The following is an 11,581-nucleotide window of genomic DNA, read 5'->3' as shown; positions in this document are numbered from 1 at the left end:
CGTGTATGACTGGTGGAATAGCTGACGAGACTTACTGTTATCCCCTCTTTTATCCATTGATCGATCAACTATTATTCACTGTTTCCTTTGGTGTAAATTTTAGCACAAATTACTTAATTTCGTATGATACAAGGCGACATAAGATATTATCTTGTGCATTTTCTTTACCTTACTCGGAATACAGTCTCTATCTATGCGATCGATATAATAACTGAAATTAACCGAATATCTTTTTTTCTATAAGAAAATAAGAAAATACTTACATTCATTGAGAATATTTACGCAAAAGTCGCGCACGCGTAGTCGTTACATTTTTTTATATCACAATTTCACACCCTTCAGTTTCTTGTGCGCATTCGTAACGTACACTTCTCTCCATAACATGTACTCCTCGACAGAAATGTTCAGCTTTTCAGTATCTTTCTATTCTATAGCTCGTTTTGAAGATGAATTGATCAGGTCTGCGTAGAGCGTTTTTAATAATTATTTTAATTTTATTTATAAAATATTTTTGTTTATTAATTCAATCTCTTGAAATGTGCATTAGAAATCGTGTATTTATAAATAAATGCTCAATGATAAATTACACATACGTGAATATTCATATGTGTACGTGGCTTCGTGTAATGTTGGTAAGTCAAATTTAAGAGAGAATCCCTCGAGTTTTTCACTATTTTTAAAATTTATTTAATTAAATAAAACTTGTTAAATTTATTCTAAATTTTTAATTTATTTAATTTGTATGTAATTGTGTCTTCTTTGTTTCCCTTTCTTTTTTTCCTTTTCTTTTTTGTTTTTTGTATTATATAAGTGTATGTTTTGAGACTGATTTATAATATGTTTTTAAAAGAAAAACAAAGTTGTTATGTATTTAGGAGAAAACAAAACTAAAATAATAATGTTAAAGTTTGTCGATTCATCTTAATTTCTACGAAAATATAAAAATAATTTATTTTTTCACATTATTAAAGTTTTGCTTATCATATGTGTAAAAATTAAAAAATCATATAAATTATTTTTAAAAAATTAGATATTTTTAACAAAATATTAATTTCGTTATATCAACACATGCAGATAGAATGATATTTAGTAATGGATAAGATGACGAAAGATCAAGTTACAAATAGCTTTTTTAATTGAATTTTTTTCAATAGTAAAATGGAATAAACTTTATATTGTTTTTATATTATAACATTATATTTGAAAGCAGTATTAAAATATAAGAAACATAAACATAAAATTTATATTATCTATTTGAAAAAATTATTATTAAAATATTAAATATTAATTTAAAAGCAATTATTTATAAATATACATAATGTAAGATTATATTAAATTAGAAGTATATAAGAAATAATTATTAATTATTTAGAGATATTTAAGAAACTAAATTAAATAATATAAATATCATATGTCAATGTCACTAATACAACGTTAATGACAACGATTTACCGGGCAAAAATATGACGATACGGTTGAGTGGGGCCAGACAAGCGATGTTAGGACTCAGAACTCACCCCACGTGTCAATCGTACAAAGAAAAAGGGATTGTTGAAGTGAAAGAGACCTAAAGACTGGTTAGTACGTGTATCGAGTACTAGCAGCTGGAAAACATGGATTTGCAGGTTAGGTCAAATACATTTTACCGAGCCAAATAAGTAATCGTAAAATTGCATTAGATTTTCTCATTGAATAAAAAAAAAAATAATATGCGCAGTAATTAAATTATAACTATTTTTAATTATTTGACATTATTAAATCTTCTAGAATAACAATCAATTTTTTTCTATTGCTATAGTATGTAAAAAGCTTATTCACATTCTATTGTATTTACACAAAGCAATAATTTATAATAAAATAATTGAAAATAATGAAGTTCTATTTAACAAATTACTTGTAAAATATTACATTTTTAATTTTTTTCACAGAATATTTACATACGTTCTTGTATACTTATTTTACACCAAATTTACATATATAAAATAATGTACATATAGTTAACGCATTATAAATTAATTTTCTAGTTTTATTATGTACGGAACAGTTTTATTCTATATCTTTTAACTAATTTTTACAAAGTTTATTACTTTCTTGTGTACTGTGCTTTGCTTTATCTTTGCTTCATATATACATACTGTACAATAATTAGCAAGAAAACATTTACATTTTTTTTTAAAATAGACATAGTTCAAACAACTCTAACTTTAATAAAAATGAACGAAACTTAAATTTAAAGGAAAGGAGTTTTAAACTTTGAAATATTTGCGGTTTTGAAGTTTTTTTTAAATTTTAATGGAAAAAAAATAAAAAAATGTTTCTGTTCCTCTTACTGCCACTTACAATTAGTAAAACACAATGTAGTGTCAGTGTACTGGAAACCAATTTTTTAACATTAATTGACTTTATTTCTCATTTTTTTACTGAAATTAAGCAATTTCACAATTTTTAGTACATTTTGCTTCATAAAATTATAGTGACCATCATGAAAAAAATCTTATAGCTATTCGGCCATTCTTTGTCAAATATAGTGTACTTCAAAGTGTAAAAAACGTGTAGTTCAAAAATTTGTGATTAAACCACACAATTGCTTTCTTAAAAAAAAAAGGAAAAGTTGAGAATTTTTATGTTACTTTTATTCATTTATAGCATGTTTAAATGTTTGTTTAAAAAATCTGATTATTATTCCGTTTAATAGAGCAAAGTTTCAGCTTTAAGAATCTTTTTTGCTCATAGCGGTATACGATACGAAGTTATTAGCAATCAAAGTCAAGGTGTTCACTTTTTATTTGATGAAAGGCAACTCAGTAAAAAAATTGTTAACAAATAAAAAAAATAATTTTATAGAGAAAACTGTAAGTTTTCACATTGGAAAATTTAAAATTTTCGCAGATTTTTTTTAGGCACGTAACAGGCCCAGAAAGTATAAAACAAATTTTGCATTTTGTTAAGCTCGTAGTTTTCTACATGTAAAAGTAATCAAATTCACAGGAACATATAAATAATGGTAAGCTTTTGAAAGTAAAGATTTCAAGTTTTAAAAATCTTTTTTCGCATTTAAATTTTGTTCACTTTAGAAGTTACAGCTGGTCGTATTTTTGCTACTTTTTAAAAAAATTTGACTGTCCCATAATTGTTGTGTGTGTATGTGTGTGTACAGAATTTACACACACACACACGCACGCACGCATGCACGCACGCACGCACGCACGCACGCATGACACATAATTATAATAAAAATACAATATTTTGTTTCTTAATTATGATGTTTCTTTATTATGCTGTCTCTTTTATCTCTTAATTTTATTTATTTCAAATTATTATAATCTCATTTCCGTGTAGAATATATGACTGTAAAATAAGATATCGATGTCTTCAGGAGCTGCAATGAAATTTATTTCATTTTTTTGAGGCTATTATTTATGCTGCTTATTATAGTTGTCATTTTTACATATGCTATATATTTTAATAAATGTACATCTTTTTCTCATACCGTAGCAAAACACTCTATAGATGCAATCACCAATCCACCTACGCCCAAATTAAAAGTTTTCGATTCTCTTTGTAACAGAAACAGTATCATTCGTTGTATATGCAATGGAGCTACATACCATCGAGCATTATATCTAGAAAATGAATTACAAGTGGCAATTCTTTCGATAAAATCTCTGAAGTGCTTTGCAAAATGTTTTATATTAATTAACTTCAACATCATGCTTGTTGTGCTGAGTTATTGATTTTTACATTTAATGTAAGTGTGACTCTTTGTGCATACTGCATATTTTTTAGTGTAGATTCGTTTCTTACGCGGTAATATATACGTGATGATTGTGATTCATTACAATTTGACAGACATAATTGGCTAAAAACATGTACAAGATAGCGCCACATGTAAATAGAAAGGGTAATATAACTTCCTCTGCAGACGCTATCTGAAAAAATTGAAAATTATTTGATCCTCAATAATTTAATAATAGTTCTAATAATATTATGTATTATATAATTATATATATTGATTAACTGCAATAAAAATTCTATAATACATGGTATAACAGAAACATAGCACGATAAATTACATTTAAAATACATGTAAAATATATTAAAAATAATTTTTTTGCAATAAAAAATTTATAGATTGCAATAGTTAAAAAATAATTGCAGAAAATAATAATTATGTTTTTTTTGTTTCTTTTATTAAAATAAGCAATTCTGGCTGTACTTAATAAAGAATATTGGCACATAATAATGTAATGAAACATTCGTATTTTTGTAAATCTTATGCTTGTTATCGTCTGAGAGTAGATTTATAATAATTATGAATCAGAAAACTTACTCTAAATAAATTGAGACTCAGCGAGACTACTCCAAATAATACTAAAAAAAACATCATTGTTTCACAACTGTATTGCAAGTGTTTGGACAATCTTTGAAAATAAAAAAATTTATTAATATAATATGTATGTCTACATATAACGTATTCTGATTATCGAGTTTATACAAACTTCATAGCTTCTCGATGAATATTTACAGCACAAATTAAACCCTTAAATATCAAAATTTGTTTTCTGAGATTAATATTTTGTAACATGTCCATGCTCATTGCACATTCGATACGATAACTATAAATAATGTTTGTGTTGTAATTATACACAAACATTGATCAAATAGAGTATTGTTTTCAATTAAATTTAATTGTTTTCTTTAAAAATAAATTATCCAAATCTTTATGATCATTTTTACGTTCACTTGCCGATACCTGGCAATTTTAAACATTCCACAAACATGTTGAAAGTACGCAATGAACATTGTTCCTATCGCTAACATTGAAGTTGTTCCGATGCACATCGATGCAATAGAGTGAAGTAGTATAAAATAAAAATATTCTTCTTCATCAAAAAAATATTCCGTCAAAATTAGCAAGTGATGTGATCTTGACACGTTTGTTGGGAAAAAAATATTCAAAATATTCGACCAAAATGATGCAACGATAAAAGACAACATTATGATAACAGCAAACACTAAAAAAGTGTTAGAAAATATATTGCAATTTAAATTTCTGCTATATAAGTTTTACGTAGATTTATACGTTACCTTACATTTATGTACATATGGATGTACGGGAAAAAATTTATATACAATCAAATATATGTTTATAATTATATGTATATTACAACATATGTCTTTTTTTCTTGTGCAATCTCTGTCCGTATATACAAAAAAGAGAAAAATAAAATAATAAGAATAATTGAAAAATAAAAGAATAATTTTACCATTTTTTTTTAGAAAAAATTTAGAAATTTGAATAAGTGAGACGAAATTGCGCATATAAAAATGTAAATCCAGAGTGTTTTTGAATTAATTTGCCAAACTTGAATTATGTATTTAAGACCTTAAAACAAAAGAAAATTCTCTGGAAGTACGTTCAAAAACTCTTTGTTTAAGTTTTACAGAATGAATAATGTCGAAATGTCTCTTTTTTTTTTTTGTTTCGAATGTCAGTCGTTCTCTCATAGATTGATACATGCCTTCGGGTTAGGGACCATCAACAAAACATTTAACAATTAAATATTAATTACTGTAAAACAAAAAAGAGAATAAATCTAAAAGATTATTTCAACATTATTTATTTCTATAATTCTGTAACTTAAGAAGTTAATATTTTTTGAAAAAAACGTTTGAGGAAAATTTTCTAGAAAAAATTTATTTTGTTTTGAATCCTAAATGCATATTTCAAGTTTAACTATGTAACCTGGCAGCATTCTGTATAATAATGTATAAATAATATTTTCTGACTACTTAAAAAATATGTTGTTCTAAAAAAAATTTTTTTTGATTATTTTTTTATTAATTTATTTTTTACTATTTTTCTTGTATATACAACAATGATTACACACAAGAAACATATTTGGATATATTTTATATATAATTATATATATTTATATTTAATTGTATTAAATACATGTATATATATATATATATATATTGATATTTTTTCCTGATTAATAATCTTAAATTTAATTTTGTTTTTAATTTATTTATAAAAGGAAAGAACTAAAAAAATATTACTACTATTTCTATAATCCCAAAGGGAATTAATAATAAATACGTGTACACAGAAAGATTATTATAATTGTAAAATCATTTTCCAGTTTTTCGATTTTCTGAAAGTGAAATCTTGACAGCACTTGCGGGTTAAGAAGATTATCTTACTTATAAGTGCAATGGTATAACGTTTGCTGTTACGTCCATATTCGTTTACAATAGCAATTTCTGTTTCATCTATTAACCCATTATATACATGTAGTAGTTCTTCCAATAAATTCCTTACCTGTTTTAGCAACTTTATATGTTGATTTTTGTATTTAATAAGCCATAAAACATAAAAACATAAAAACGTAAAAACTTATTCGGTAAGTATGTTTTATCCCGTCAGATGAGTAAACTATAAGTCAACTCATAAAGTTATTAACTGTATTTAAGCTGTATAAGTTTTCAACTCCGTAAGCTATCAACTTACTGCTTTGACAGAGAACATGCTGTATTTGATTACAAAGAGAAGATAGAAAAATACGGAAGATAGAACTTTGGTAAGGAGGTCCGGAGTACATCTTTGTGAGATAAATATGGTACACTGCAAATAGTAATTTTACTTACAAATTTACACTGCAAAGTTCTTTTAAATCAAAATTAGAAAAAGAAACAGGTCTATTAGAGCTAGGACGTAGAAAGTAGTACGTAATAACTTGACAATTTATTTTCTTTTCTTTTTTCGTTATTGTGTCTACGCAGAACGTAATAAGTTACATACTGTATATACAGTAGTACAGAACACGTCAAAAATTTATTGAAGTTTTACCTCGCTTGTAAGGTAACAGAGGTATACATATGCTCTGATAGCAAAGCAAAACTTTTGGATTCGATTGTACGGCAAAGACAGACCTAACTCTTCCCTCTTTGACGCTTCAGGTAACCCTCTTCCATGTATATAGTTCAGTAGTGGCATCGATCAAACTTTTACAGGTGAGTGTACCATTTAAAATGGAAAATAAAAATAAAATCGCATTTCTTTGATATTTAATACTCCATTACATCTACTTGCTACAGCCTTGTTCTAATTGGTTTGTTTATTCCAATTTTGATTTTTTTATCAGGAGAGCTTATTTATATACTATATATTTATTATTTTTTTATTTCTCTAAAGTTATTCGTATACACACACACACACACACACACACACACACACAGAAAAAAGATATAAAATGTGAATTTTGTATTATTAAATCTTTTCTCAAAATTGACATGTTGACAAAATACATGTGACAAATTTTTATTTATAATATATGTTTGTGAATTTCTTAAACGCGCGTGGATCTTTGCTAGTTATATTGGAAATTCAATAATTACACGCACATATAATAATTGCTGGTTTATTAAGTTGTTATTCGATGAGCGCAGCGATGAGCAGCGGTCCACCGCACGACCGCCCTAGTCGAGATGCGATAATCCACTATAATTTATAATAATTAATGTAATTTCATGTCTTAGAGTCATCCGCGTCACAATAGTTAACGATCCTTATACCATCTAAGCACGATGACGCGACACACATTAATTACACATTAACGCCTTTCCAATATGGATCTACAGACGAACTGCCACTCGAGTCCTACCGTTTTCGAGAACGACTTCCCATGAGCGACGACTCTTTCCCTTCCCTTGGCCAAATCTCTCCTACCCCGAAGGGAAAGAGAGCACAGTTACCACGCAAATAACGCGTGATCTTAACTAATTCAATCGATCTCACAGCGCTCAAATAACTCACAACAATATAAACATTTAAGAAAACAGAACACATGTATAAGTAGAATTATACATCTGTGCAAATGTTTAATATTAATTTTTTATGTATGTAGGTTGTAATTTTATTATGTATATGTATAGTGTCTCATTTTAAATAATGCAATCTTGTAAACAAAAATTTTTCAAACAATAACATAATCTACATTCAAAAATATATGACCTTATTTACAAAAAACATTGATGACTTTGATCTAAACTTCGGGAGATTATACCCGAGATCAAATCTATATTTTTATTATGTGTTTTTCTCGAACATGTACAATTTTTGTCTATAAGTTACAAAAAAAGATGTTAAATGTATTGTTTAAAATAAAATACCCTCTACATATACAGGTAATGTGTGTGTATACTACTTAAAAATATATTTTTCATACTTAAAAATTTGACTATTTTCAAACCATTGCAACTCAAAGAAAAATTATATACATACATAGTTTATGTAAATATGTGTGCGTGTGTGTGTGTGTGTGTGTATATATTATATAACTAAACTATAAGCAAAGTTATGATTATATACAATTGTAATATAGTTGACATAATAATTTAATGTTAATCTAATTTATGATATTTAAATTCTATATCAAAAATATAGAAAAAGATTGCTTCATAGTAATTAAAATTATATGAAAATATTTACATTCACAATTAAAACTTACCTGAAATATAACGTGTGTCGTTAGAATACAAGATAGACAAAGAAATTGAAGTCGAGTAAAATTTGATTGTTGATAAGGCCACAGGCCAATAATGAGTAGAAGAATTCTATTCAGATTAAAGTATTTAGTCTCGATGTCGATCATTTTTTTCAAAACACTGGGACGTGTATGACTGGTGGAATAGCTGACAAGACTTACTGTTATCCCCTCTTTTATCCATTGATCGATCAACTATTATTCACTGTTTCCTTTGGTGTAAATTTTAGCACAAATTACTTAATTTCGTATGATACAAGGCGACATAAGATATTATCTTGTGCATTTTCTTTACCTTACTCGGAATACAGTCTCTATCTATGCGATCGATATAATAACTGAAATTAACCGAATATCTTTTTTTCTATAAGAAAATAAGAAAATACTTACATTCATTGAGAATATTTACGCAAAAGTCGCGCACGCGTAGTCGTCACATTTTTTTATACCACAATTTCACACCCTCCAGTTTCTTGTGCGCATTCGTAACGTACACTTCTCTCCATAACATGTACTCCTCGACAGAAATGTTCAGCTTTTCAGTATCTTTCTATTCTATAGCTCGTGTTACTTTTAAAGATGAATTGATCAGGTCTGCGTAGAGCGTTTTTAATAATTATTTTAATATTATTTATACAGCATTTTTGTTTATTAATTCAATCTCTTGAAATGTGCATTAGAAATCGTGTATTTATAAATAAATGTTCAATGGTAAATTACACATACGTGAATATTCATATGTGTACGTGTCTGCGTGTAATGTTGGTAAGTCAAATTTAAGAGAGATTCCCTCGAGTTTTTCAAAATTTTTAAAATTTATGTAATTAAATAAAACTTGTTAAATTTATTCTAAATTTTTAATTTATTTAATTTGTATGTAATTGTCTCTTCTTTGTTTCCCCTTCTTTTTTTTCTTTTCTTTTCTGTTTTTTGTATTATATAAGTGTATGTTTTGAGACTGATTTATAATATGTTTTTGAAAGAAAAACAAAGTTGTTGTGCATTTAGGAGAAAACAAAACTAAAATAATGATGTTAAAGTTTGTCGATTCATCTTAATTTCTACGAAAATATAAAAATAGTTTATTTTTTCACATTTATTAAAGTTTTGCTTATCATATGTGTAAAAATTAAAAAATCATATAAATTAGTATTTTTTAAAAATTAGTTGTTTTTAACAAAATATTAATTTCGTTATATCAACATCACATGCAGATAGAATGACATTTAGTAATGGATAAGATGACGAAAGATCAAGTTACAAATAGCTTTTTTAATTGGATATTTTTCAATAATAAAATAGAATAAACTTTATATTGTTTTTATATTATAACATTATATTCGAAAGCAGTATTAAAATATAAGGAACATAAACATAAAGAAAAATACAACATAAAATTTATATTATCTACTTGAAAAAATTATTATTAAAATATTAAATTAAAAGCAATTATTTATAAATATACATAATGTAAAATTATATTAAATTAGAAGTATAATAGAAATAATTATTAATTATTTAGAAATATTTAAGAAACTAAATTAAATAATATAAATATCATATGTCAATGTCACTAATACAACGTCAATGACAACGATTTACCGAGCAAAAACATGACGATACGGTTGAGTGGGGCCGGACAAGCGATGTTAGGACTCAGAACTCACCCCACGTGTCAAACGTACAAAGAAAAAGGGACTGTTGAAGTGAAAGAGACCTAAAGACTGGTTAGTACGTTTATAGAGTACTAACACCTAAAAAACATGGATTTGCAAGTCAAATACATTTTACCGAGCCAAATAAGTAATCGTAAAATTGCATTAGATTTTCTCATTGAATAAAAAAAACAATATGTGCAGTAATTAAATTATAATTATTTTTAATTATTTGACATTATTAAATCTTCTAGAATAGCAATCAATTTTTTTCTATTGCTATAGTATGTAAAAAGCTTATTCACATTCTAATGTATTTACACAAAGCAATAATTTATAATAAAGTAATTTAAAATAATGAAGTTCTATCTAATAAATTACTTGTAAAATATTACATTTTTAATTTCTTTCACAGAATATTTACATACGTTCTTGTATACTTATTTTACACCAAATTTACATATATAAGATAATGTACATATAGTTAATGCATTATAAATTCATTTTCTAGTTTTTTTATGTACGGAACAGTTTTATTCTATATTTTTTAATTAATTTTTACAAAGTTTATTACTTTCTTGTGTATTATGCTGTGCTTTATCTATGCTTTATATATACATACTGCACAATAATTAGAAAGAAAACATTTACATTTTTTTTAAAAATAGACAAAGTTCAAACAGCTGTAACTTTGATAAAAATGAACGAAACTTAAATTTAAAAGAAAGGAGTTTTAAACCTTGAAATTTTTGCGGTTTTGAAATTTTTTTAAATTTTAATGGAAAAAAAATAAAAAAATGTTTTTGTTCCTCTTACTGCCACTTACAATTAGTAAAACACAATGTAGTGTCAATGTACTGGAAACCAATTTTTTAACATTAATTGACTTTATTTCCCATTTTTTCTTACTGAAATTAAGCAATTTCACAATTTCTAGTACATTTTGTCTCATAAAATTATAGTGACCATCATGAAAAAATCTTATAGCTATTCGACCATTCTTTGTCAAATATAGTGTACTTCAAAGTGTAAGAAAACGTGTAGTTCAAAAATTTGTGATTAATCCACACAATTGCTTTCTTAAAAAAAAAAAAGGAAAAGTTGAGAATTTTTATGTTACTTTTATTCATTTATAGCATGATTAAATGTTTGTTTAAAAAATCTGATTATTATTCCGTTTAATAGAGCAAAGGGTCAGCTTTAAGAATCTTTTTTGCTCATAGCGGTATACGATACGAAGTTATTAACAATCAAAGTCAAGGTGTTCACTTTTTATTTGATGAAAGGCAACTCAGTAAAAAAATTGTTAACAAATAAAAAAAATGATTTTACAGAGAAAACTGTAAGTTTTCACATTGGAAAGTTTAAAATTTTCGC

General features: G+C 26.0%; 1 protein-coding gene across 1 annotated transcript; it reads right to left on the bottom strand.

Moving 5' to 3' along the window:
* Window positions 1-3,221: 3,221 nt before the first annotated feature.
* On the bottom strand, window positions 3,222-8,838 carry LOC140671079 (uncharacterized). The gene is made up of 9 exons (XM_072902131.1): window positions 8,514-8,838; window positions 6,515-6,628; window positions 6,208-6,325; window positions 4,754-5,015; window positions 4,500-4,616; window positions 4,331-4,421; window positions 3,805-3,929; window positions 3,491-3,623; window positions 3,222-3,379 (listed from the first exon to the last, which is right to left on the bottom strand). Exons 1-9 carry the CDS (start codon window positions 8,655-8,657, stop codon window positions 3,326-3,328), a joined length of 1,158 nt encoding a protein of 385 aa, XP_072758232.1. The 5' UTR covers window positions 8,658-8,838; the 3' UTR covers window positions 3,222-3,325.
* Window positions 8,839-11,581: the final 2,743 nt, after the last annotated feature.

This window comes from Anoplolepis gracilipes, chromosome 11, assembly GCF_047496725.1.
Source record: "Anoplolepis gracilipes chromosome 11, ASM4749672v1, whole genome shotgun sequence".
Taxonomy (NCBI): Eukaryota; Metazoa; Arthropoda; class Insecta; order Hymenoptera; family Formicidae; genus Anoplolepis; species Anoplolepis gracilipes.
This window is presented reverse-complemented; position numbering and strand designations above follow the sequence as displayed.